Below are 27527 nucleotides of genomic sequence, written 5' to 3'. Positions count from 1 at the left end.
ATCTACAACCACTGTGATTATTATTTGACCCTGCTGGTCATCTATGAACGTTTGAACGTAATGAAGAACGATCTGGCCTTAATGGTCAAGTACTTGTGGTACCGGAGCACCAAGTCTAGGTCCAAGAGACATCTAAACAGCTTCTACCCCCAAGCCATAAGACTCCTGAACAGCTAATCAAATGGCTATTCTACGCTGCTGCTACTCTCTTATTATCTATGCATAGTCACTTTAAAAACTCTACCTACATGAACATATTACCTCGACACCGGTGCCCCCGCACATTGCCTCTGTACCGGTACCTCCTGTATATAGCTCCGCTATTGTTATTTACTGCTGCTCTTTAATTATTTGAATTATTTATTACTTTTTTTCTCTGTATTTTCTTAAAACTGCATTGTTTGTTAAGGGCTTGTAAGTAAGCATACCTGTTGTATTCAGCGCATGTGACAAATAAAATTTGATTTGATACTCTTATAATCTCCACCCAGCACAGCCAGAAGAGGACTGGCCACCCCTCAGAACTTGGTTCCTCTCTAGCTTTCTTCCTAGGTTCCTGCCTTTCTAGGGAGTTTTTCCTAGCCACCACCTCTATATATAACATCTGCATTGCTTGCTGTTTAGGGTTTTAGGCTAGGTTTCTGTATAAGCACTTTGTGACATCTGCTGATGTAAAAAGGGCTTAATAAATCACTTTGATTGATTGGTTCCCACTTGTCAACTTCTCCAGCACCACCCTAACATCAACATGTGAAAACGGCAGGTTTCTGATGTCATAGGAAACTTATGACATCATCTGATGTGTAGCATGTGATTTAGTAACCTTTGCCAGCTCATAGTTGGTTAAAATCACATGTCACGTTTCTCCGATGACATCATCCATAAATACTTTTGACATCATCTGGTGTGCATGTTTTTGACCACAAATCACAGAAACCTGTCGTTTTCACATACGGTGGGATTCGGAATTATTGGATCCGTTGATAAAGAAGAGCAAAAAAGACTGAAATAAATAAAGATTTGGAGGAAGCAGGCATCACATGCTAAACGAGCGCGCTACCATTTGAGCCAATCCCCCTGTTTTTACTACAGCAATTATAAAACATATTCCATATCACTGGCACTGCCTAGTCATAGATGTGAAGTAAAGATTTGAAGGAAGCAGGCATTGACCCACTACCGCTCATGGTAAGCAAGCGTCTTACAATTTGAACTAATCCTCCATTCATGTAGAGATGATGACGAATGGAATTTTCAGTGTAAGTTATATATAGAGCTATGTTGATAATAATATTATCAACATATTTGATATTAATAATACAGTGTATCTGAGAATACAGCTGCAGCAACATCCGTTTCTAAAAGTATAACACCGAAAGAAATGGAATTGATCAAACTACTTCAGAAGCTAATTATATCACATTCAATAAAAAATAAGGAAACAATGCGGGCATTGATCCCGCTACCTCTCGCATGCTAAACGAGCGCTCTACCATTTGAGTTAATCCCCCTACAAGCGGTACGTGAGTTATTGTGATGTCATTCTCCACATCTGTGCTACATTGAAATGATTCCGGCGGAAGTTTAGTGGCGAGGCCCTGTCCACAAAGAAATGGCGAGTGGAGTCGGGAGTGAGTATTATTTGTTAGCTTGCAAGTGTAGCTACAACGTATACATACATTTCAAATGTAAAGTACAATATTTTCGTAACTAGCTTTCTACATTATTTTCGTCTAGCTAGCCCTGCCTGGGGTTTGTTAGTTTGCCAGGCGCGCGCCACTAGCTAATGTTAGCTAGCTTGATAACAATAGGTGTTCCTAGCTACAGAGCACGCACCTTACTAGCCGAATATGATAAACAACCAAAGCAATTATTGTGTTCAATTACCTACCTAGCTCATTGGTGACATTATGCTTTTCTAGATAATGCAAATACGGTTTTGAGCTAACAGCAATATTGTAGCTTGCTGGCTGTGTAGCCGGTGTGTAGCCAGTTAATTATCTAGCCTATATTTGAGCTCTGACCTAATTTTGGTTCCCCCTGTGACATCTCTCTTTCTTTCTATTGCTAGCCTACCTATTCCAAGCGTCATACTTGCTTTATCTGTTTTTATGTAGAACACAAGAGGCTGTCCGTTGGCCCGACGGAGCCGTGGTCATTGAGGGAGAAACTATGCCTAGCTTCCTCTGTTATGAGGAGCGGAGACCAAAACTGGTAAACAAACACACTAATTGTTTCAGTCTGTCGCTGACTGCATCTACATGTTGTTCTTCTACATGGTAATTTGTGTGCTTGATTGTCCTCCTACCATTTTGTCTGCTTTTCAGGGTGTCAGTCAGCAGAGCCATCAAGCCTTTCTCAGAGCCAGGCCGCCCTCCAGACTGGTTCTCCCAGAAGGTATGAGACAGACAACAAGTTTGTCCCTATTTCATAGTCAGACTCACTGTGACACAAAACAATTAATCTCTTTCATGATGATCAAGGTTGAAAGGTCAGCTACTATATATCTAACCAGCTTTCTGTGATTCTGACCCCCACAGCACTGTGCCTCTCAGTATTCTGAGCTGCTGGAGACCACAGAGGCTCCAAAGTTAGTACACAAACACACATTTTATCTGCTTTATTGGAGTATTCTGTTGCGGAGGCAGCACTTCAGCTGTCGTCAGAGCTGTTCATGTGTCTGATGTATGGCGCTGTTTCAGGCGTAAGCGTGGAGAGAAGGGTGAGGTGGTGGAGACCATCGAGGATGTGATCGTACGGAGACTCACCGCCGAGAGGATAGAGGAGCTGAAAAAACTACTGAGAGACACGCAGGACAAATACAGGTCAATACACACAGGCACTCCCGCTCTCACACACATACAAATGTAGTCTCACACACACATACACAGTGGAACCTTCACTATCAATACATAGCCAATATGTATCCCTGTTCAAAGCCATTAGATGACAGACATGCTCCATACACTCTATTTACCATGCTTGACCTTTGGCCCTGTACTTCCTGTTTTGACAGAAAGTTGAAGAAGGAGGTGGATCTGATCCAGACAGGACATCTGGACTCACGGCTAGAGGAGCTGTGGACAGACATAACACAGTAAGAAACTGGTCTGTCTGTCTCTTGGTTTGTGTCTGCATGCCTGTCTGTCTAACATTATGCCTTTCTTTTTATTTGATGTAAACACTACGTTGTAATTCATAGTGTACTTTCTGTACCGGATTTAGCAGTGAAGATTGTTTTTCATGGTTAAAATGGTTTGGCAGGAAAAATAAGCAGGATGAGGATGAGGCAGATCTTAAGAGGAAGGCCACAGAGACATCCTATCAGGGTAAGCTTTGGACTAATAATAATAATAAACATTTTGGACACCACTGATTTGAACAATTATTAGGCTCAAGAACTACCAGTAATAATAACCCTTCTTCTCTTCGGTCTCAGCTCGCCAAGCGGTTAAGAACACGCCCAAGCGGGTGTCCAGTGTCACTATACGCTCCCCTCTGGGTGCCAGTCCCACGGGCATGGAGGGGGCACAGACAGACACCCCCACACCCCCAATAGATACAGCCATGCCCCAGGCAGAGGAGACCCTTGGTGCCAATTTGGTAAGGGAAGGGTCTTAGTCCTGGTCAGCATAACATTGTGTGCATAAAACACTTGGTATAAACATTAGAGAATTTGTTTTGTACTGTTTTGAGTGTCTCTTCTAGCTGGTTGTTACTTGTCTCTTGTTGTCATTGAGGAATGGTCAATTAATGTTTTTTTTTTTCCCTCTCTGTCCACGTAGTCCCAGGGGGGAGCAGTGTTCCTACCGTCGTCAGATGCTCCAATAGCGGGGCCTAAGGAGGGAAGCCTGGGGTCTCTGGTAGACGACTCCCCACAGAAGAGGCTCCTCAGTCAGAAGTCCACACCGCCTCCCTCCCCTCTCCTCTCAGAGCTACTGAAGAAAGGAAGCCTGATCTCTGCTAGCCCCATACTGGTGAGAAATACACTACAAAAGGAAGTTGAAATAAGGGATGAAAGTATTTGGATTATATTGGATTATATTGTGTGGATCTGTTTAAGGGAGAGGGTTCAGGTTAAGTTTGACTTCACAAGCTACTGTTGTTGGGGAAATTCCTGTCTATTCTAGGGAGTAATATGCTGTTGTGCATCCTACCAAGCTGCTCAGTAAAAACAGGTGATGTAGATGTTTTTAGAGAACAGGGAATTGGGGATATTGTGTGTTGATGACGTGATGTTGTCAGGTAGTGGAGGCGGATGCTGCTGCTGCAGGACTGGCTAACGGAGGAGTTCCTACTACAACCCCCACTATCACAGCAGACTTTGAGGTCGCCAGCGCAGGTAACTATGGCAACCGTGGAGTAACCGCTCTTGCTGGCAGGCTGGTTGTTATGTGTTTGGCTTGATGTGTGTTAGGATTAGAGGTCGACCGATTATGATTTTTCAATACCGATACCGATTGTTGGAGTATCAAAAAAAGCAGATAGCGATTAATCAGCTGATTTTTATTTTTTATTTTTATTTTTTATAAATGTATTTGTAATAATGACAATACTGAATGAACACATATTTTTATATAATATAATACATAATATAATACATCAATAAAATCAATTTAGCCTCAAATAAATAATGAAACATGTTCAATTTGGTTTAAATAATGCAAAAACAAAGTGTTGAAGAAGAAAGTAAAAGTGCAATAAAGCTAACGTTTAAGTTCCTTGCTCAGAACATGAGAACATATGAAAGCTGGTGGTTCCTTTTAACATGAGAATTCAATATTCCAAGGTAAGAGGTTTTTAGGTTGTAGTTAATATAGGAATTATAGGACTATTTCTCTCTATACCATTTGTATTTCATTAACCTTTGACTATTGGATGTTCTTATAGGCACTTTAGTATTGCCAGTGTAACAGTATAGCTTCCGTCCCTCTCCTCGCTGCTCCCTGGGCTCGAACCAGGAACACAACGACAACAGCCACCATCGAAGCAGCGTTACCCATCGCTCCACAAAGCCGCGGCCCTTGCAGAGCAAGGGGAACAACCACTACAAGTCTCAGAGCGAGTGACGCTTGAAAAACTATTAGCGTGCACCCCGCTAACTAGCTAGCCATTTCACATCTGTTACACCAGCCTAATCTCGGGAGTTGATAGGCTTGAAGTCATTGAATGCATGCTTACAAGCCTGCTGGTGCCTACCATCGCTCAGTCAGACTGCTCTATCAAATCCTAAACTTAGTTATAACATAATAACACAGAAATACCAGCCTTAAATCATTAATATTATCGAATCCGGAAACTATCATCTCGAAAACAAGACGTTTATTCTTTCAGTGAAATACGGAACCGTTCTGTTATTTTATCTAACGGGTGGCATACATAAGTCTAAATATTCCTGTTACATTGCACAACCTTCAATGTTATGTCATAATTACGTAAAATTCTGGCAAATTAGGTGGCCCAAACTGTTGCATATACCCTGACTCTGCGTGCAATGAACGCAAGAGAAGTGACACAGTTTCACCTGTTTAATATTGCCTTCTAACCTGGATTTCTTTTAGCTAAATAGACAGGTTTAAAAAATATATACTTGTGTGTATTGATTTTAAGAAAAGCATTGATGTTTAAGTACACATTGGAGCAACGATACGCACCGCATCGATTATCGTTTTTTATTTTACCTTTATTTAACTAGACAAGTCAGTTAAGAACAAATTCTTATTTTCAATGACGGCCTAGGAACAGTGGGTTAACTGCCTGTTCGAGGGCAGAACGACAGACCTTGTCAGCTCAGGGATTTGAACTTGCAACCTTTCGGTTACTAGTCCAACACTCTAACCACTAGGCTACCCTGCTGCAACGCAGGACACGCTAGATAAACTAGTAATATGTGTAGTTAACTGTAAGGTTGCAAGATTGGTTAACAGCAAGATTGAATTCCCTGAGCTGACAAGCAGAAAATCTGTCGTTCGGCCCCTGAACGAGGCAGTTAACCCACCGTTTCTAGGCCGTCATTGAAAATAAGAATGTGTTCTTAACTGACTTGCCTAGTTAAATAAAGATTAAATAAAGGTGTAAAAAAAATATTTTAAAAAATCGGCCAAATCGGTGTCCAAAAATACAGATTTCCGATTGTTATGAAAACTTGAAATCGGCTCTAATTAATCGGCCATTCCGATTAATCGGTCGACCTCTAGTTAGGATGCTAAGTATTAGTGCTGTATGTGCTTCTGTGCTTTTAATGTGTTAGAAGCAAAGTGCATCTGTCCTTTATTAGATGTACTTTGGTGTGTCCAATGGAAACAGTGCCCCCCACATCCCCACTGCCCAGCCCTGCCACACCCAACACAGGTTAATACTGTCCCTCGTCTGTCAGTGTGTCTCTCTAAACTCACCTGTCTCTATCTTCCCTCTAGAAAAGGGAAGGAATATCTAGTATATAAAGAGGAACCCTCATCTGATTTCTAATCAGTGAGACCAGTGTACCGTTGGTGGTGACACGTGTGTGTGGGTTTCTTTGTCTCTGTCTGTGTGTGTTCAGTCAAAGAGGCAGGCTCAGAGGTGGTGAAGGTGGAGGAGGACCATGTACCTGGTTCCTACATGGGGGATGAGCTGGACCTGGAGACCGTGGGAGATATCATCTCCATCATAGAGGAGAAGGTACATGGTGTGTGTGGGGGGCGGGGGACTTTGAGAGGGTGGGATACAGCTTTTGACATAGATATCTCTGTAGTAAGCAACCTTTTTTTTGTGCACACTCATCACAGTCCTCTCTGTGTCTCTGTCTTTCTGTGTCTGTATTTCTCAGGTGGATGACTCTGTGGAGGCTCTAGATGCTGCAGCAGTGGAGGCTGCTCTCTCTCTCTGTGAGGAGGCTGTTTCTGCTGGCCACTCCCTCTCAGGCCCATGGGAGGCCCAGGACTTGAAGACCTCAGAGCCTGGTCCTATGGTTCAGTCTGACCCCACACATGGGCTTCAGGCTGCGGCTGTAGCTAACCCTGGGAGCCTGGAGCCACAGACAGAGAGTGGAAGGGGGGAAGCCGAAGAGGGGAAGGACTGTGAGGGACAAGAAACAGTGCAGACAAATGTGGTCCCTTCTGTTGTCGCTGATGATGGCCTGGCAGGAAGCGAGGTCACAGAGGAGGGAGTTCTGGGGGAGGAAGGAGCCCTGAGCACAGCTGTGAAGACTGAAAATGAGGAGTGGACCCAGCCAGAACTAAACACACCCTGCCTAGACTCAGAAGACAGCTCTGGATCAGGGAAAGAGTCCAAGGTAATTGTCCTATTTTCAGAAACGCAGCACACACTCACACACCTCTACCAAGTGCAGTTGAATTATCATCTCTCCTTGTGTATCTTTGTGTAGGAAGTGAAGGATGAGGATGGAGCGAGTGACGGGGATCCTGATGAAGGAATGGAGATGAAGGAATGTGGAGAGGGGGAGGGGCCCTACCTATCAGAAGTAGAACCGGCAGCCAGTGAGAGCGAGGATGGCTATGGCCCCTCCTCCCAACGCTACACCACAGCTGATTCGCTAGCCAGCAGCCCCGCCTCTTCCCAGTTGTAAGTGTCTAACCCTGGTCATTGTGTCCATGGCAACTCTTAACCTGATCATTCTATCACAAGCCTGAATAAAGCACTGAATGACACTAAAGAATGCTTTATGACCTCTCTCCCCCTCTATCACTCACTCACCCTTCACCGTCTCCCTCCATCTCTCTCAGTTCAATATGTGGGGAGGATCAGGAGGCCGTTCAGGCTCAGAAGATCTGGAAGAAAGCCATCATGCTGGTGTGGAGAGCAGCGGCCAATCACAGGTCAGCTCTTAGCCATTTCCCCAATAACAGCCAATCACTTAACATGTCTGAGCTACTGTAGAATTTGACAGATCAATTGTTGTTACCTGTGTCAGGTACGCCAGTGTGTTCCTTCAGTCTGTGTCTGAAGACATCGCCCCTGGTTACCACAGCATTGTACACAGGTGAGAGTTCTATAACAGTAAACGGTTTGTTTGCATGTGAAAATAAAATCTATTTATTAAACAATGTAAGTACATGCTCACCTTACCCCCTAAAACATACACACACACCCTTTCCCTCCCTTCCCCTCCAGACCCATGGATCTGTCGGCCATCAAGAAGAGTATCGAGGCGGGTCAGATCCGTACGACAGCAGAGTTCCAGCGTGACATCATGCTGATGTTCCAGAACGCGGTGATGTACAACAGCTCTGACCACGACGTGTTCCACATGGCCCTGGAGATGCAGAGAGATGTTCTAGAACATGTGCAGCAGTTCCTGGCCACTCAGCTCATCATGCAGACCTCCGAGTCCTCCATCTCCACCAAGAGCCTCAGAGGCCGCGAGGGGGGTCGCAAGCCAGGGGAGTCCGTGGAGAAGGTAAGACTAGATACACACATACAGGTAACTGCCACAATTATAGAAACACTTGCGTGAATGAGGGATGCAAAGTATATTAAAAGCAGGTGCTTCCACACAGGTGTGGTTCCTGAGTTAATTAAGCAATTAACATCCTATCATGCTTAGGGTCATGCTGGGCATGCCATTATTTTGGCTACCATGGCTATGGCCCCATAGGATTACAATGCCCCCATCCACAGGGCACGAGTGGTTACTGAATGGTTTGATGAGATGTAAACCATATGCCATGGCCGTCTCAGTCACCAGATATCAGATATCAACCCAACTGAACACGTATGGGAGATTCTGGAGTGTCGCCTAAGAGCGTTTTTCACCACCATCAACAAAACACCAAATTATGGCATTTCTGGTGGAAGAATGGTGTCTCATCCGTCTAATAGAGTTACAGACACTTATGTGTTTCCTTTATTTTGGCAGTTACCTGTACACAAACACACACACATACCTCCGAGTCCAGCAACAACACCAAGGAGCCAAGACATGTACAATTGATGCAGGACAGACTGTACCCATCTCATGCCCCAATAATCGTATCTTGCCTCTCTCCTAACCCCCCTGCCATTACACTTCATCTGTAGACAGGCTCCATGCTCCCGTCTCCCCTCTCCATTACTGCTGTCCTGTCTCCACCTCTCCATTACTGCTGTCTCCACCTCTCCATTACTGCTGTCTCCACCTCTCCATTACTGCTGTCCGCCTCCCCTCTCCATTACTGCTGTCTCCACCTCTCCATTACTGCTGTCCTGTCTCCACCTCTCCATTACTGCTGTCCTGTCTCCACCTCTCCATTACTGCTGTCCTGTCTCCACCTCTCCATTACTGCTGTCCGCCTCCCCTCTCCATTACGGCTGTCTTGTCTCCACCTCTCCATTACTGCTGTCCGCCTCCCCTCTCCATTACTGCTGTCTCCACCTCTCCATTACTGCTGTCTCCACCTCTCCATTACTGCTGTCTCCACCTCTCCATTACTGCTGTCTCCACCTCTCCATTACTGCTGTCCGCCTCCCCTCTCCATTACTGCTGTCTCCACCTCTCCATTACTGCTGTCTCCACCTCTCCATTACTGCTGTCTTGTCTCCACCTCTCCATTACTGCTGTCTCCACCTCTCCATTACTGCTGTCCGCCTCCCCTCTCCATTACTGCTGTCCTGTCTCCACCTCTCCATTACTGCTGTCCTGTCTCCACCTCTCCATTACTGCTGTCTCCACCTCTCCATTACTGCTGTCCGCCTCCCCTCTCCATTACTGCTGTCCTGTCTCCACCTCTCCATTACTGCTGTCCTGTCTCCACCTCTCCATTACTGCTGTCCTGTCTCCACCTCTCCATTACTGCTGTCCTGTCTCCACCTCTCCATTACTGCTGTCCGCCTCCCCTCTCCATTACTGCTGTCCGCCTCCCCTCTCCATTACTGCTGTCCGCCTCCCCTCTCCATTACTGCTGTCCGCCTCCCCTCTCCATTACTGCTGTCCGCCTCCCCTCTCCATTACTGATGTCCTGTCTCCACCTCTCCATTACTGCTGTCCTGTCTCCACCTCTCCATTACTGCTGTCTCCACCCTCCATTACTGCTGTCTCCACCTCTCCATTACTGCTGTCTCCACCTCTCCTCTCCATTACTGCTGTCCGCCTCCCCTCTCCATTACTGCTGTCCGCCTCCCCTCTCCATTACTGCTGTCCGCCTCCCCTCTCCATTACTGCTGTCCGCCTCCCCTCTCCATTACTGCTGTCCTGTCTCCACCTCTCCATTACTGCTGTCCTGTCTCCACCTCTCCATTACTGCTGTCTCCACCCTCCATTACTGCTGTCCGCCTCCCCTCTCCATTACTGCTGTCCGCCTCCCCTCTCCATTACTGCTGTCCGCCTCCCCTCTCCATTACTGCTGTCTCCACCTCTCCATTACTGCTGTCTGTCTCCACCTCTCCATTACTGCTGTCTGTCTCCACCTCTCCATTACTGCTGTCCGCCTCCCCTCTCCATTACTGCTGTCTCCACCTCTCCATTACTGCTGTCTCCACCTCTCCATTACTGCTGTCCGCCTCCCCTCTCCATTACTGCTGTCCGCCTCCCCTCTCCATTACTGCTGTCTCCACCTCTCCATTACTGCTGTCTCCACCTCTCCATTACTGCTGTCTCCACCTCTCCATTACTGCTGTCTCCACCTCTCCATTACTGCTGTCCTGTCTCCACCTCTCCATTACTGCTGTCCTGTCTCCACCTCTCCATTACTGCTGTCTCCACCTCTCCATTACTGCTGTCTCCACCTCTCCATTACTGCTGTCTCCACCTCTCCATTACTGCTGTCCTGTCTCCACCTCTCCATTACTGCTGTCCTGTCTCCACCTCTCCATTACTGCTGTCCTGTCTCCACCTCTCCATTACTGCTGTCCGCCTCCCCTCTCCATTACTGCTGTCTCCACCTCTCCATTACTGCTGTCTCCACCTCTCCATTACTGCTGTCCGCCTCCCCTCTCCATTACTGCTGTCCTGTCTCCACCTCTCCATTACTGCTGTCTCCACCTCTCCATTACTGCTGTCTCCACCTCTCCATTACTGCTGTTCGCCTCCCCTCTCCATTACTGCTGTCCTGTCTCCACCTCTCCATTACTGCTGTCCTGTCTCCACCTCTCCATTACTGCTGTCCGCCTCCCCTCTCCATTACTGCTGTCCTGTCTCCACCTCTCCATTACTGCTGTCTTGTCTCCACCTCTCCATTACTGCTGTCCTGTCTCCACCTCTCCATTACTGCTGTCTCCACCCTCCATTACTGCTGTCTCCACCCTCCATTACTGCTGTCTCCCCTCTCCATTACTGCTGTCTCCCCTCTCCATTACTGCTGTCTCCCCTCTCCATTACTGCTGTCTCCCCTCTCCATTACTGCTGTCTCCCCTCTCCATTACTGCTGTCTCCCCTCTCCATTACTGCTGTCTCCCCTCTCCATTACTGCTGTCTCCCCTCTCCATTACTGCTGTCTCCCCCCTCCATTACTGCTGTCTCCACCCTCCATTACTGCTGTCTCCACCCTCCATTACTGCTGTCTCCACCCTCCATTACTGCTGTCTCCACCCTCCATTACTGCTGTCTCCACCCTCCATTACTGCTGTCTCCACCCTCCATTACTGCTGTCTCCACCCTCCATTACTGCTGTCTCCACCCTCCATTACTGCTGTCTCCACCCTCCATTACTGCTGTCTCCACCCTCCATTACTGCTGTCTCCACCCTCCATTACTGCTGTCTCCACCCTCCATTACTGCTGTCTCCACCCTCCATTACTGCTGTCCGTCTCCACCTCTCCATTACTGCTGTCCGCCTCCCCTCTCCATTACGGCTGTCTTGTCTCCACCTCTCCATTACTGCTGTCTTGTCTCCACCTCTCCATTACTGCTGTCCGCCTCCCCTCTCCATTACGGCTGTCTTGTCTCCCCTCTCCATTACGGCTGTCTTGTCTCCCCTCTCCATTACTGCTGTCTTGTCTCCACCTCTCCATTACTGCTGTCTTGTCTCCACCTCTCCATTACTGCTGTCCTGTCTCCACCTCTCCATTACTGCTGTCCTGTCTCCACCTCTCCATTACTGCTGTCTCCACCCTCCATTACTGCTGTCTCCCCTCTCCATTACTGCTGTCTCCCCTCTCCATTACTGCTGTCTCCCCTCTCCATTACTGCTGTCTCCACCCTCCATTACTGCTGTCTCCACCCTCCATTACTGCTGTCTCCACCCTCCATTACTGCTGTCTCCACCCTCCATTACTGCTGTCTCCACCCTCCATTACTGCTGTCTCCACCCTCCATTACTGCTGTCTCCACCCTCCATTACTGCTGTCTCCACCCTCCATTACTGCTGTCTCCACCCTCCATTACTGCTGTCTCCACCTCTCCATTACTGCTGTCCGCCTCCCCTCTCCATTACGGCTGTCTTGTCTCCACCTCTCCATTACTGCTGTCTTGTCTCCACCTCTCCATTACTGCTGTCCGCCTCCCCTCTCCATTACGGCTGTCTTGTCTCCCCTCTCCATTACGGCTGTCTTGTCTCCCCTCTCCATTACGGCTGTCTTGTCTCCCCTCTCCATTACGGCTGTCTTGTCTCCCCTCTCCATTACGGCTGTCTTGCCTCCCCTCTCCATTACGGCTGTCTTGTCTCCCCTCTCCATTACGGCTGTCTTGCCTCCCCTCTCCATTACGGCTGTCTTGTCTCCCCTCTCCATTACGGCTGTCTTGTCTCCCCTCTCCATTACGGCTGTCTTGTCTCCCCTCTCCATTACGGCTGTCTTGTCTCCCCCTCTCCATTACGGCTGTCTTGTCTCCCCCTCTCCATTACGGCTGTCTTGTCTCCCCCTCTCCATTACGGCTGTCTTGTCTTCCACCTCTCCATTACGGCTGTCTTGTCTTCCACCTCTCCATTACGGCTGTCTTGTCTTCCACCTCTCCATTACGGCTGTCTTGTCTTCCCCTCTCCATTACGGCTGTCTTGTCTCCACCTCTCCATTACGGCTGTCTTGTCTCCACCTCTCCATTACGGCTGTCTTGTCTCCACCTCTCCATTACGGCTGTCTTGTCTTCCCCTCTCCATTACGGCTGTCTTGTCTTCCCCTCTCCATTACGGCTGTCTTGTCTCCACCTCTCCATTACGGCTGTCTTGTCTCCCCTCTCCATTACGGCTGTCATGTCTCCCCCTCTCCATTACGGCTGTCCCTCTCCCCTCTCCATTACGGCTGTCCCTCTCCCCTCTCCATTACGGCTGTCCCTCTCCCCTCTCCATTACGGCTGTCCCTCTCCCCTCTCCATTACGGCTGTCCCTCTCCCCTCTCCATTACGGCTGTCCCTCTCCATTACGGCTGTCCCTCTCCATTACGGCTGTCCCTCTCCATTACGGCTGTCCCTCTCCATTACGGCTGTCCCTCTCCATTACGGCTGTCCCTCTCCATTACGGCTGTCCCTCTCCATTACGGCTGTCCCTCTCCATTACGGCTGTCCCTCTCCATTACGGCTGTCCCTCTCCATTACGGCTGTCCCTCTCCATTACGGCTGTCCCTCTCCATTACGGCTGTCCCTCTCCATTACGGCTGTCCCTCTCCATTACGGCTGTCCCTCTCCATTACGGCTGTCCCTCTCCATTACGGCTGTCCCTCTCCATTACGGCTGTCCCTCTCCATTACGGCTGTCTTGTCTCCCCTCTCCATTACCGATGTCCCTCTCCCCTCTCCATTACCGATGTCCCTCTCCCCTCTCCATTACCGATGTCCCTCTCCCCTCTCCATTACGGCTGTCCCTCTCCATTACGGCTGTCTTGTCTCCCCTCTCCATTACCGATGTCCCTCTCCCCTCTCCATTACCGATGTCCCTCTCCCCTCTCCATTACCGATGTCCCTCTCCCCTCTCCATTACGGCTGTCCCTCTCCCCTCTCCATTACGGCTGTCTTGTCTCCCCTCTCCATTACCGATGTCCCTCTCCCCTCTCCATTACCGATGTCCCTCTCCCCTCTCCATTACCGATGTCCCTCTCCCCTCTCCATTACGGCTGTCCCTCTCCCCTCTCCATTACGGCTGTCTTGTCTCCCCTCTCCATTACCGATGTCCCTCTCCCCTCTCCATTACCGATGTCCCTCTCCCCTCTCCATTACCGATGTCCCTCTCCCCTCTCCATTACGGCTGTCCCTCTCCCCTCTCCATTACGGCTGTCTTGTCTCCCCTCTCCATTACCGATGTCCCTCTCCCCTCTCCATTACCGATGTCCCTCTCCCCTCTCCATTACCGATGTCCCTCTCCCCTCTCCATTACGGCTGTCCCTCTCCATTACGGCTGTCCCTCTCCATTACGGCTGTCCCTCTCCATTACGGCTGTCCCTCTCCATTACGGCTGTCCCTCTCCATTACGGCTGTCCCTCTCCATTACGGCTGTCCCTCTCCATTACGGCTGTCCCTCTCCATTACGGCTGTCCCTCTCCATTACGGCTGTCCCTCTCCATTACGGCTGTCCCTCTCCATTACGGCTGTCCCTCTCCATTACGGCTGTCCCTCTCCATTACGGCTGTCCCTCTCCATTACGGCTGTCCCTCTCCATTACGGCTGTCCCTCTCCATTACGGCTGTCCCTCTCCCCTCTCCATTACGGCTGTCCCTCTCCCCTCTCCATTACCCATGTCCCTCTCCCCTCTCCATTACCGATGTCCCTCTCCCCTCTCCATTACCGATGTCCCTCTCCCCTCTCCATTACCCATGTCCCTCTCCCCTCTCCATTACCCATGTCCCTCTCCCCTCTCCATTACCCATGTCCCTCTCCCCTCTCCATTACCGATGTCCCTCTCCCCTCTCCATTACCGATGTCCCTCTCCCCTCTCCATTACCGATGTCCCTCTCCCCTCTCCATTACCGATGTCCCTCTCCCCTCTCCATTACCGATGTCCCTCTCCCCTCTCCATTACCGATGTCCCTCTCCCCTCTCCATTACCGATGTCCCTCTCCCCTCTCCATTACGGCTGTCCCTCTCCCCTCTCCATTACTGCCGTCTCGTCTCCCCTCTCCATTACGGCTGTCTCGTCTCCCCTCTCCATTACGGCTGTCCCTCTCCATTACGGCTGTCCCTCTCCATTACCGATATCCCTCTCCATTACGGCTGTCTTCTCTCCCCTCTCCATTACCGATGTCCCTCTCCCCTCTCCATTACCGATGTCCCTCTCCATTACGGCTGTCTCGTCTCCCCTCTCCATTACGGCTGTCCCTCTCCATTACGGCTGTCCCTCTCCCCTCTCCATTACCGATGTCCCTCTCCCCTCTCCATTACGGCTGTCCCTCTCCCCTCTCCATTACGGCTGTCCCTCTCCCCTCTCCATTACGGCTGTCCCTCTCCCCTCTCCATTACGGCTGTCCCTCTCCCCTCTCCATTACGGCTGTCCCTCTCCCCTCTCCATTACGGCTGCCCCTCTCCATTACCGATGTCCCTCTCCCCTCTCCATTACGGATGTCCCTCTCCCCTCTCCATTACGGATGTCCCTCTCCCCTCTCCATTACGGATGTCCCTCTCCCCTCTCCATTACGGATGTCCCTCTCCCCTCTCCATTACGGATGTCCCTCTCCCCTCTCCATTACGGATGTCCCTCTCCCCTCTCCATTACGGATGTCCCTCTCCCCTCTCCATTACCGATGTCCCTCTCCCCTCTCCATTACCGATGTCCCTCTCCCCTCTCCATTACCGATGTCCCTCTCCATTACCGATGTCCCTCTCCATTACCGATGTCCCTCTCCATTACCGATGTCCCTCTCCATTACCGATGTCCCTCTCCCCTCTCCATTACCGATGTCCCTCTCCCCTCTCCATTACCGATGTCCCTCTCCCCTCTCCATTACCGATGTCCCTCTCCCCTCTCCATTACCGCTGTCCCTCTCCCCTCTCCATTACCGCTGTCCCTCTCCCCTCTCCATTACGGCTGTCCCTCTCCCCTCTCCATTACCGCTGTCCCTCTCCCCTCTCCATTACCGATGTCCCTCTCCCCTCTCCATTACGGCTGTCCCTCTCCCCTCTCCATTACGGCTGTCCCTCTCCCCTCTCCATTACGGCTGTCCCTCTCCCCTCTCCATTACGGCTGTCCTTCTCCCCTCTCCATTACGGCTGTCCCTCTCCATTACGGCTGTCCCTCTCCATTACGGCTGTCCCTCTCCATTACGGCTGTCCCTCTCCCCTCTCTATTACGGCTGTCCCTCTCCATTACGGCTGTCTTGTCTCCCCTCTCCATTACCGATGTCCCTCTCACCTCTCCATTACCGATGTCCCTCTCCCCTCTCCATTACCGATGTCCCTCTCCCCTCTCCATTACCGATGTCCCTCTCCATTACCGATGTCCCTCTCCCCTCTCCATTACGGATGTCCCTCTCCCCTCTCCATTACGGCTGTCCCTCTCCCCTCTCCATTACGGCTGTCCCTCTCCCCTCTCCATTACGGCTGTCCTTCTCCCCTCTCCATTACGGCTGTCCCTCTCCATTACGGCTGTCCCTCTCCATTACGGCTGTCCCTCTCCATTACGGCTGTCCCTCTCCCCTCTCTATTACGGCTGTCCCTCTCCATTACGGCTGTCTTGTCTCCCCTCTCCATTACCGATGTCCCTCTCACCTCTCCATTACCGATGTCCCTCTCCCCTCTCCATTACCGATGTCCCTCTCCCCTCTCCATTACCGATGTCCCTCTCCATTACCGATGTCCCTCTCCCCTCTCCATTACGGATGTCCCTCTCCCCTCTCCATTACCGATGTTCCTCTCCCCTCTCCATTACGGCTGTCCCTCTCCCCTCTCCATTACGGCTGTCCCTCTCCCCTCTCCATTACGGCTGTCCCTCTCCCCTCTCCATTACGGCTGTCCCTCTCCCCTCTCCATTACGGCTGTCCCTCTCCATTACGGCTGTCCCTCTCCATTACGGCTGTCCCTCTCCATTACGGCTGTCCCTCTCCATTACGGCTGTCCCTCTCCATTACGGCTGTCCCTCTCCATTACGGCTGTCCCTCTCCATTAAGGCTGTCCCTCACCCCTCTCCATTACGGCTGTCCCTCTCCATTACGGCTGTCCCTCTCCATTACGGCTGTCCCTCTCTCCTCTCCATTACGGCTGTCTTGTCTCCCCTCTCCATTACGGCTGTCTTGTCTCCCCTCTCCATTACCGATGTCCCTCTCCCCTCTCCATTACCGATGTCCCTCTCCCCTCTCCATTACGGCTGTCCCTCTCTCCTCTCCATTACGGCTGTCTTGTCTCCACCTCTCCATTACGGCTGTCTTGTCTCCATTACGGCTGTCCCTCTCCATTACGGCTGTCCCTCTCCATTACGGCTGTCCCTCTCCCCTCTCCATTACGGCTGTCCCTCTCCCCTCTCCATTACCGATGTCCCTCTCCCCTCTCCATTACCGATGTCCCTCTCCCCTCTCCATTACCGATGTCCCTCTCCCCTCTCCATTACGGCTGTCCCTCTCCCCTCTCCATTACCGATGTCCCTCTCCATTACCGATGTCCCTCTCCATTACGGATGTCCCTCTCCATTACGGCTGTCCCTCTCCATTACGGCTGTCCGTCTCCACCTCTCCATTACGGCTGTCCCTCTCCCCTCTCCATTACCGATGTCCCTCTCCCCTCTCCATTACCGATGTCCCTCTCCCCTCTCCATTACCGATGTCCCTCTCCCCTTTCCATTACGGCTGTCCCTCTCCCCTCTCCATTACCGATGTCCCTCTCCATTACCGATGTCCCTCTCCATTACGGCTGTCCGTCTCCACCTCTCCATTACGGCTGTCCCTCTCCATTACGGCTGTCTCGTCTCCACCTCTCCATTACGGCTGTCTTGTCTCCACCTCTCCATTACGGCTGTCTTGTCTCCACCTCTCCATTACGGCTGTCTTGTCTCCACCTCTCCATTACGGCTGTCTTGTCTCCACCTCTCCATTACGGCTGTCTTGTCTCCACCTCTCCATTACGGCTGTCTTGTCTCCACCTCTCCATTACGGCTGTCTTGTCTCCATTACGGCTGTCTTGTCTCCATTGCGGCTGTCCCTCTCCATTACGGCTGTCCCTCTCCCCTCTCCATTACGGCTGTCCCTCTCCCCTCTCCATTACCGATGTCCCTCTCCCCTCTCCATTACCGATGTCCCTCTCCCCTCTCCATTACCGATGTCCCTCTCCCCTCTCCATTACGGCTGTCCCTCTCCCCTCTCCATTACCGATGTCCCTCTCCATTACCGATGTCCCTCTCCATTACGGATGTCCCTCTCCATTACGGCTGTCTTGTCTCCATTACGGCTGTCTTGTCTCCATTGCGGCTGTCCCTCTCCATTACGGCTGTCCCTCTCCCCTCTCCATTACGGCTGTCCCTCTCCCCTCTCCATTACCGATGTCCCTCTCCCCTCTCCATTACCGATGTCCCTCTCCCCTCTCCATTACCGATGTCCCTCTCCCCTCTCCATTACCGATGTCCCTCTCCCCTTTCCATTACGGCTGTCCCTCTCCCCTCTCCATTACCGATGTCCCTCTCCATTACCGATGTCCCTCTCCATTACGGCTGTCCGTCTCCACCTCTCCATTACGGCTGTCCCTCTCCATTACGGCTGTCTCGTCTCCACCTCTCCATTACGGCTGTCTTGTCTCCACCTCTCCATTACGGCTGTCTTGTCTCCACCTCTCCATTACGGCTGTCTTGTCTCCACCTCTCCATTACGGCTGTCTTGTCTCCACCTCTCCATTACGGCTGTCTTGTCTCCACCTCTCCATTACGGCTGTCTTGTCTCCACCTCTCCATTACGGCTGTCTTGTCTCCACCTCTCCATTACGGCTGTCTTGTCTCCATTACGGCTGTCTTGTCTCCATTGCGGCTGTCCCTCTCCATTACGGCTGTCCCTCTCCCCTCTCCATTACGGCTGTCCCTCTCCCCTCTCCATTACCGATGTCCCTCTCCCCTCTCCATTACCGATGTCCCTCTCCCCTCTCCATTACCGATGTCCCTCTCCCCTCTCCATTACGGCTGTCCCTCTCCCCTCTCCATTACCGATGTCCCTCTCCATTACCGATGTCCCTCTCCATTACGGATGTCCCTCTCCATTACGGCTGTCCCTCTCCATTACGGCTGTCCGTCTCCACCTCTCCATTACGGCTGTCTTGTCTCCACCTCTCCATTACGGCTGTCTTGTCTCCACCTCTCCATTACGGCTGTCTTGTCTCCACCTCTCCATTACGGCTGTCTTGTCTCCACCTCTCCATTACGGCTGTCTTGTCTCCACCTCTCCATTACGGCTGTCTTGTCTCCACCTCTCCATTACGGCTGTCTTGTCTCCACCTCTCCATTACGGCTGTCTTGTCTCCACCTCTCCATTACGGCTGTCTTGTCTCCATTACGGCTGTCCCTCTCCATTACGGCTGTCCGTCTCCACCTCTCCATTACGGCTGTCTTGTCTGCCGTCCCTCTCCCCCTCTCTGTGTCTGCCGTCCGTCTCTGTGTACTGTGTTTCACTTGACTGTCTGAACGGATGTCTCTTACTGTCTGTTCTTCTGTTTGTACAATGTTGTTTGTTGTTTACTCTGGGTGTGTTTGGAGAGGTGTGTGTGTGTGTGTGTTCTCTCTTTTCTCACTAACTGTTTGTCCTCCTACAGGACAGTGTCCCAATGGCCTCTCCCGCTTTCCTTCTCTCTCTCTTTGTAAGTATTCAGGTCAAAGGTCAGAACTCACCAGGTCAAGTCAAGCGCACGCTCTGTTTCTCTGTCTGTCACACACCCAAAACACTAATCTCATATTCAGAAGCGCATAAAACAGTTCGCCACTCACACCAACTACCCCTGTAGTCAAACACTCAAAAAGCATACACTCACCTCTTATATTAACACACACATCCGTCACCGTCACTATATTTTTTACCTTCGGTATTTGGTTCTTAAATGGATCCATCCTGGTTGTGTGTTATGTATCCAGTGGTTTTGTCTTCAACGTCTGTGATCGTCTCGTCTGCTCCATCGCTTTTCTTTCTTTTAGTTTTTTCCATCCTTTCATCTTTCTTTTCTTCATTTCCTCTGGTCAGAGATCGTCTTTGTGTTTTTCTACGGGCCAACCACAAGCCATCACTGGGTTTTCAACCTGGTGTCAAACTGACCTTCACCTTTTAACCTCTCTTCCCTGCAGGATGGGGGCACCAGAGGGCGCCGCTGTGCTATTGAAGCAGACATGAAGATGAAGAAATAACCAGAGTCAAAAGGCAGTAGGACAATAGATTGCCAACAGGCCATAGGGCTGGAGGTTTAAAGAGAGACTTGATGCAGGGCTGCAGTCCTCGGGTATTCTCCTCTCCAGGCCATTTCTGATTGATCATTGTGTACCATAGTTGTGTACAGTTTAACTAACTTAAGTCTGATTGTATTTAAAGCCAGTACACTAGATATCCAGACATCATATGATTCTCATTGATATTTGCCACTGGTAAACAGCAGACACTGCAGCCCTGGAGGACTGAATCTGTTTTACAACTGCAGTCGTACCAAAGTACTAGTGACTGACTTGGGGCCCTGTTGTTTTGTGTATAGGATGTAGCCAACTGCAAAATATCCTTCAAGGAATCATGATCCCAGTGTCCACAAACTGATTGGTAGAATCAACATTTTTTCAATATAATTTGTCAATGTGTTGTAACGTGGAATCTATACTGAACAAAAATATAAACGCGACATGCAACAATTCCGACCCCACATGATCCCGAAGGTCTGGTGAAGAAGCAGTATGTGGAGGTCCTGGGCTGATGTGGTTATACATGATCTGTGTAAACACGGTTGTACTGACATATTCTCTAAAACAATGTTGGAGACGGCTTATGTTAGAGACATTCAGCTCTGGTGGACATTCCTGCAGTCAGCATGCCAATTGTGCGCTCGCTCAGCACTTGACATCTGTGGCATTGTGTTGTGATAAAACAGCACATTTTATAGTGGCCTTTTATTGTCCCCAGCACAAGGTGCACCTCTGTATTGATTGTGCTGTTTAATCAGCTTCTTGATATGCCACCACCTGTCAGGTGGATAGAACATCTTGGAAAATTAGAAATACTCACTAACAAGGATGTAAACAAATTTGTCCACAACATTTGAGAGAGAATCTTTTTGTGGGTATGGAAACTTTCTGGGATCTTTTATTTCAGTTCATGAAACATGGGACGAATACTTTACATGTTGCGTTTATATTTTTTGTTCAGTATATTTGGAAAATACCATAGAAATAAGAGTGAAGAGAACAGGCTTGGAACCTCTAACCCTGGCAATTAATTAACTGGTTAATCCATGTTTACACTCGCAATGGCTGCCTGGTATTGTGATGCAATAATTGCCATGGTATTTTGGAATGTTCTATCAACTGATGCTGGATTGCCATGGTAATGTAGAATGTTCATTCAAATGATGCTAACTAATGTGGCTCATGGAATGTATTTTTTGTAATATCAATTGAGTTGACTCAACAAATCACAGCACAGATTGAAAGGTACACTTCCTGTTTTTACGTCCTGGCATGGGTACACCCATTATGCCATCATTGACTTGAATGGAGACGCCCTTTCTATTCATTCTTATTTCTATGGAAAATACATTGGATTTGCAAAAAGTAATCAACTGTTGTTTTGAGGGGGAATTTTCAACCACAGAATTATGTAATCGTGGTAACCAATTTTGCACATAGATAAACCGTGTATAAAATATGTTTAATTTGAAACAATGTCTGATCTTCAATGTTATGTCCACTATCTGTTTAAAAAAAACAATAGACTAGGCAGCAGCACCTACTGCAGAGTTGGTCTACACAGCTATCCATTTGGTCTCCCATCCAGAGTTTTAACGAAGCCCAGCTTTGATATTTGTCACTGACTAACAACGTGCTATTATGAGAAATGTATTCTTGAGAGAGCTCTTAATAACTACATATTTGACTGTTGCTATCGAAGTCATTCTAACGGATAGGTTTAACAGAGCAAATGAAGTATAACCATACTCCTATAAGTAATATCAATAATAATATTTAGTCCTATATAGCCTTTGAAAAGTCATCAACAGCTATTGTTTCAATTCAACCCAGAATTCAACTAAAAATAAACAATAGAATAGGTCTAGGGTTTCAAGCTCTGGTTAATAATGAATATGTTGGATTCATGTCTCCATTTCAACCATAAAGTTAATAGGACTAAATCAAATCAAACTTTAATTGCACTTTAAATAGTTTAATTTGATTTAGTCCTTTTTAATGTTTTAGTTGAGTTGGAGACGTGAATCCAACATATCAATTATTAATTGGTAGACAAGTCAGTGGCACAAAATATACATCTCCTTCAAATGTTTATTTGGTTGCGTTGACAACCAAACCTAATTCAATATCACTTTTGAAATACAGTAAAAAGCCTATTAACTTGATGAGTTAACAAATCATGCTGGATTCTCCAAATTAACCAAAAAAATCAAGTTGAATAATAGGTTAAACCAGTGACAGATTAAACAATCCAAGCAGTAAATCCAGTTATTTTTAATGTTGATATTTGGTTGAGTCACAATGCGATATGACTTTTGTAATACTGTAAATAGCCTAAAGCTAAGGCTCTTACAAATTAATGTAACATTTTTTTATTCAACCTTAAAATGAGTAGCACATCCATGGCCACATTCTGAGGTTACTATAACTATCAACGTCTTACATAATCACAGAGAGCCTTAATGTTCCAGATGGCATGCGAAGGTCGCAGGTCTGTAGAGATCTTCATAATATAAAACATCTGTGCAGAATCTCAACCAACATTGATCACTTGCACTATTAATGTAATCTCAACCAATTTATCCAGGTCATTTGGTTGTGCTATTAAATTAAGCACAGTAACGACACATGAAGTTATTTAAATAAACTAAATATCTGACATTGTATTCCCATTTGAACGTTGTGCTTTTAAATCCTTGAAAGTGCAGTGATATATTTAGATGAGAACTAAATCATTTTTTCCATTTTAATTTGGTTGTGCTTTTAGATGGTTGAAAGCAGTGATAACCCATAGGGAATTCAACAAACTTTTGGCTGTCTGGAGTGGGTTAATAAAAGGTTGAAATCTCCTTGATCTCAACCAAAAATGACCCCCATTTCCACATTGAAATGACATGGTGTGCCCTGTGGGATGTCTACTGTATGTTAGTGGGAGTACAATAGAGTAGTAACTGAGTGTTGAACTTTATGTACAGTTGTTTAGTTTCACATTTCAGTTTGTTTTGCTCAACTGTTTATTAAAGATTAGGAGAATTGAAAACAATGGGAGTGTCAGTCTAAATTTTGACAGACCCAAGTTGAGACCTTCAGGTCTTGGGTATAAAGTGTAGACATTGAAGTTTGACAGCTCTAATGATTAAAAGAGTATGGCAACACTGAAAAGGATACTGTGCAAAAACATTTTATTTCACTTTAACAATACTGCAAGACAAACATTTACACACAGGGTTAGGGGCAATACCAGCTTGCCTTCCCTCTGCTTTCACATCAAACATGAGGTTTCCATGGTTTTACAAAATAATCCTAGAATTGTTGCACAACAAAATATGTGCATAAACAAAAACTGGCTGTTATTGTACAGATGTAGGATCTTAATTTGAGAACCATGCTATGCAGAAAACGTTCTACATGTATTGTATTTGAGGTTCAAAGGTTCGACTTTGAAGTTTAATTCCCACTTTGACATTTTAGACATGATTTTCTCTTACGAAAAATATATCAACCCTTACAAAACGGTCCATGAATTATAATTGACATAATTCACATGTCCTGTTACTGCAGGATTATTTCCCTGCTACAGCAAACTGGCTCAAATGAAGATCCTACATTTGCGCAGAACTTGAACACATTTCACCCCCTGCTAGAACCAGCAAGGTAACATGCATTCTGTGCTTTTTTTCTAACTAGGTCAACTCACATTTCAGCCATACAAAACTTTTAGGGTAACCATTCCCTCATTTTTACCTACACATAATATATTTCGTTTCTCAATTGAGCTGATTGTTCCAGTCATTTTCCAGTGCATATACAGTGCAAAACTTTCATTCGAATTTTAAAACTCCAATACAGATGTACATTGACATACATTTAGTACACAAAAAAAGTGATGCAGCGCTTTTTTCCCTAAAAGGAATGTAGAAACATGACATGTTGACGATCAGAAATTATCTCTCAGCAAAACTCGTGTATGACAGGGCTCGCGGAGGAATACAATTTCTTCTTGACCAGCCGGTACTGGGGTCGTAGTTTCAACAACTTGTCGGTAACGAATATGTGCTTGAGAGGAGGCCAACCGTCTTTGTCCAGCTTGAACACAATGGACAGCTCGAAGGTAGGAGTGACGGTCGGGTCAGGTGATATAATGCCCAGCGTCTGCAGCTGAAGGCCCTGTTTTGTCTCCAAATAGACCTGTATGAAGGCCCCGCGGAGCCCACACGGTTCTCCAACTGAGGAACGCACCACGTCCCGGGCAACCTTGGCGGTCAGCGGGCGGGGAAGCAGCAGCACACTGCAGCGCAGATTCGATTCTTTAGCGTCAGAGAGACAACTCTCGATCTGCCTGATCATGTCCTGCTGGAGTATTCTCTCCTCACAGTCAAGAGTCATTTCAACGTCCAGACCTGAAAAAGAGAATGCGTTAATATCAATATATTGCTAATGAACCATGAGTTGAAGTTGTACAACCTATACTTTTGTATTACAGACATTTGATAAGGCCTATACTATTCCACTTAGGCCCATTTAAGTTATTCAGCCTACTATTCAATAGCGTTGCAATAATACATTTCAAACCATCTTAAATTGCCTTATTTTGATGAGTAGTCTTATAATACTACACTCAATAACATGTCCCGTGTGGCTCAGTTGGTTGAGCATGGCGCTTGCAACGCCAGAGTGTTCAGATTTCAACAGGGGACCAGTACGAAAAATGTATGCACTCACTAGGCTACTGTAAATCGCTCGGGATTGGAGCGTCTGCAAATGGCTAAAATGTAGCATTGTAACAGACTATCCTTATCTATTGTGAATCATTTGTTTTTACATTGATCGTCAAAATAAGGCAATGTATTAGCAACTCTAAACGAGAGACAGAACTCGGTTTAATTAATGAACTTTCAAGAACAGACCATCAGCTGACAGTCATGAGCAGTCGGCTACGCAGTTGACTATCTGGCTGCATCAGCTACATTAATATCTACCACCGCTTGGAATGGTCAAAACCTGAGTCCTAGGCTAAAGTTGACAAAAGGCCTATAAAGTCAACAGAATCAACTGACAGTTAAAATAAGCCATTATTTAGAACAGTACATATCCGATTAAATACAAACTTAAATTTCAGAACAGAGCCTTACTTACTTGAGGAGTTCCTTTCCTTGATGAATTCGCAACTTTCAAGGCTGCCCCGACGCGTATCTTTTTTGTCGCTCGATGTGATTTGATAGAGAAACTTTCGCTCGACTACGCTACCCTCTTCAGACATAATGAGCATTCCGTGTCCGAGGACCAAAGCCGCGGTATAGACCATTGTGATTTTTCCTCGATCTCCACTACTCCACTTAGTGATACAGGTTTTCGGTCTATTCCCTCCATGTAGAAGTCAGTTGATTGAAGTCGCTGAAGCGCTCACGGTGTTTAAATAGTAATCCTTGGTTGCTTCAGCTGCTCACTTGTGGGACTGCCTCCTTGGTTACCATAGCAGCGCGACGGTGAGCAACTACTGAAAGGGGTTGAATCAGCCTCACGCCACATGCCTAGACATTGCACTGACTGGCCTCTCAGTACTGACAACATCACCCGTTTTATCCCGTATTCTGTGCCATTTATGTTATTAGAAAGGTTTATTGTTAGGTTATCAAGAAAATAAAAGTTTCCAATGCTCATACACTACATCCCCAAAAGTATGTGGACACCTGCTCATCGAACATCTCATTCTAAAATCATTGCCATTAATATGGAATTGGTCACCCCTTTGCTGCTATAACAACCCCCACTCTTCTGGGAAGGCAGTCCACTAGATGTTGGAACATTGCTGCAGGGACTTGCTTCCATTCAGCCACAAGAGCATTAGTGAGGTCAGGCACTGATGTTGGGCAATTAGGCCCGCAGTTGGCGTTCCAATCCATCCCAAAGGTGTTCGATGGGGTTGAGGTCAGGGCTCTTTCCAGGCCAGTCAAGTTCTTCCACATCAATCTCGACAAATGATTTCTGTATGGACCTTGTTTTGTGCACAGGGGCATTGTCATGCTGAAACAGGAAAGGGCATTTCCCAAACTGTTGCCACAAATATATATATACATATATATTTTTTTGTTATTATTATTTGTTCCCTATTGTGTTATTGACGGTATGTTTTGTTTATTCCATGTGTAACTCTGTGTTGTTTGTGTCGCACTGCTTTGCTTCATCTTGGCCAGGTCATGGTTGTAAATGAGAACTTGTTCTCAACGAGCCTACCTGGTTAAATAAAGGTGGGAAAAAAAGTTGGAAGCACAGAATTGTCTAGAATGTAATTGTATGCTGTAATGTTAAGATTTCCCTTCACTGGAACTAAGGGGCCTAGCCCGAATCATGACTTTAAGGTTGACACTATGCACCCGGGCAGGTAGTGTTCTCCTGGCATCCACCAAACCCAGATTTGTCCGTCTGACTGCCAGATGGTGAAGCGTGATTCATCACTCCAGAGAACGCATTTCCACTGCTCCAGAGTCTAATGGCAGCGAGCTTTACACTACTCAAGCCTACGCTTGGCACTGCGCAGGGTGATCTTAGGCTTGTGTGCGGCTGCTTGGCCATGGAAACCCATTTCATGAAGCTCCTGATGAACAGTTCTTGTGCTGACGTTGCTTTCAGAGGCAGTTTAGAACTCGGTAGTGGGACTACCATTTCGCGGCTGAACCGTTGTTGCACCTAGATGTTTCCACTACACAATAACAGTACTTACAGTTGACCAGGGAAGCTCTAGCAGGGCAGAAATGTGTTGAACTGACTTGTTTTGTAAGGTGGCATCCTATGATGGTACCAAGTTGAAAGTCACAGCCCTTCAGTGAGGCCATTCTACTGCCAATGTTTGTCTCTGGAGATTGCATGGCTGTGTGCTCGATTTTATACACATGACACCAATTGGTGTGGCTGAAGTCTCCAGATCCACTAATATAAAGGGCTGTCCACATACTTTTGTATGTATAGTGTATTTATAAAAAATGGTTTTATACTGTTCTAAACATAAATATAATTGATGACAGAATTATGGATACCCAAGCCTAATGTATGCCTAAAAAGATAGGCTTAGGTTTAATAACCCCCTTAACATGATTTATTGTATATTGGAGGTGGCTGGCTTAATTCCCTTTTGATGAATCCCTTTATAAATATGGCACCTGAGGGTTCCCGGAATACACTGGAATACACTCACTGCTCTGTTCCCGCTACCTGTGCCTGCCGGTCTAGACAAGGCCAGCACAGCCAGCCACGAGACTTACCTGGGCTGAGTCACAGGTGAATCACATCACATGACCTGACACTCACTGCTCTGTTCCCGCTACCTGTGCCTGCCGGTCTAGACAAGGCCAGCACA

The 27527-nt window shown here is 47.7% G+C and overlaps 2 protein-coding genes across 5 annotated transcripts; one reads left to right on the top strand and one right to left on the bottom strand.

Moving 5' to 3' along the window:
* The first annotated feature begins 838 nt into the window (after positions 1 to 838).
* LOC110504690 (bromodomain-containing protein 8) lies at positions 839 to 21646 on the top strand. 4 transcript variants are annotated; one of them, XM_021583459.3, is made up of 18 exons: positions 839 to 1631; positions 2118 to 2214; positions 2328 to 2397; positions 2541 to 2590; positions 2703 to 2825; positions 3017 to 3097; positions 3265 to 3329; positions 3440 to 3603; positions 3786 to 3977; positions 4246 to 4342; positions 6542 to 6660; positions 6809 to 7273; positions 7367 to 7563; positions 7725 to 7817; positions 7913 to 7981; positions 8113 to 8398; positions 19552 to 19596; positions 20075 to 21646. In XM_021583459.3, exons 1-18 carry the CDS (start codon positions 1613 to 1615, stop codon positions 20132 to 20134), a joined length of 2292 nt encoding a protein of 763 aa, XP_021439134.2. In that variant the 5' UTR covers positions 839 to 1612; the 3' UTR covers positions 20135 to 21646. The 4 variants fall into 4 exon arrangements, with proteins under 4 accessions (XP_021439134.2, XP_090076395.1, XP_090076396.1 ...); XM_090220270.1 differs by having other exon boundaries at positions 1570 to 1631; positions 4246 to 6351; XM_090220269.1 differs by lacking the exon at positions 19552 to 19596.
* Positions 21647 to 23338: 1692 nt separating this feature from the next.
* Positions 23339 to 25655, bottom strand: LOC110504691 (DNA damage-inducible transcript 4-like protein). The gene is made up of 2 exons (XM_021583462.3): positions 25310 to 25655; positions 23339 to 24573 (listed from the first exon to the last, which is right to left on the bottom strand). Exons 1-2 carry the CDS (start codon positions 25476 to 25478, stop codon positions 24125 to 24127), a joined length of 618 nt encoding a protein of 205 aa, XP_021439137.1. The 5' UTR covers positions 25479 to 25655; the 3' UTR covers positions 23339 to 24124.
* Between the last annotated feature and the right edge of the window lie 1872 nt (positions 25656 to 27527).

This window comes from Oncorhynchus mykiss, chromosome 25 (assembly GCF_057628025.1).
Source record: "Oncorhynchus mykiss isolate SJ-2025 chromosome 25, ASM5762802v1, whole genome shotgun sequence".
Lineage (NCBI taxonomy): Eukaryota > Metazoa > Chordata > Actinopteri > Salmoniformes > Salmonidae > Oncorhynchus > Oncorhynchus mykiss.
The sequence above is the reverse complement of the archived record's forward strand: the minus strand, read 5'-3'. Positions and strand labels throughout refer to the sequence as shown.

What these genes read in the sequence shown, in the direction of transcription:
- LOC110504690 (XM_021583459.3), top strand. An exon ending in CAGACTGGTTCTCCCAGAAG is followed by an intron (nt 2,398 to 2,540) that starts GTATGAGACAGA and finishes TGACCCCCACAG; the next exon opens with CACTGTGCCTCTCAGTATTC. An exon ending in CTTTGAGGTCGCCAGCGCAG is followed by an intron (nt 4,343 to 6,541) that starts GTAACTATGGCA and finishes GTGTGTGTTCAG; the next exon opens with TCAAAGAGGCAGGCTCAGAG.
- LOC110504691 (XM_021583462.3), bottom strand. Translation starts at nt 25,478, where the DNA reads ATGGTCTATACCGCGGCTTTGGTCCTCGGACACGGAATGCTCATTATG. An exon ending in CAAGGAAAGGAACTCCTCAA is followed by an intron (nt 24,574 to 25,309) that starts GTAAGTAAGGCT and finishes TCTCTTTTTCAG; the next exon opens with GTCTGGACGTTGAAATGACT.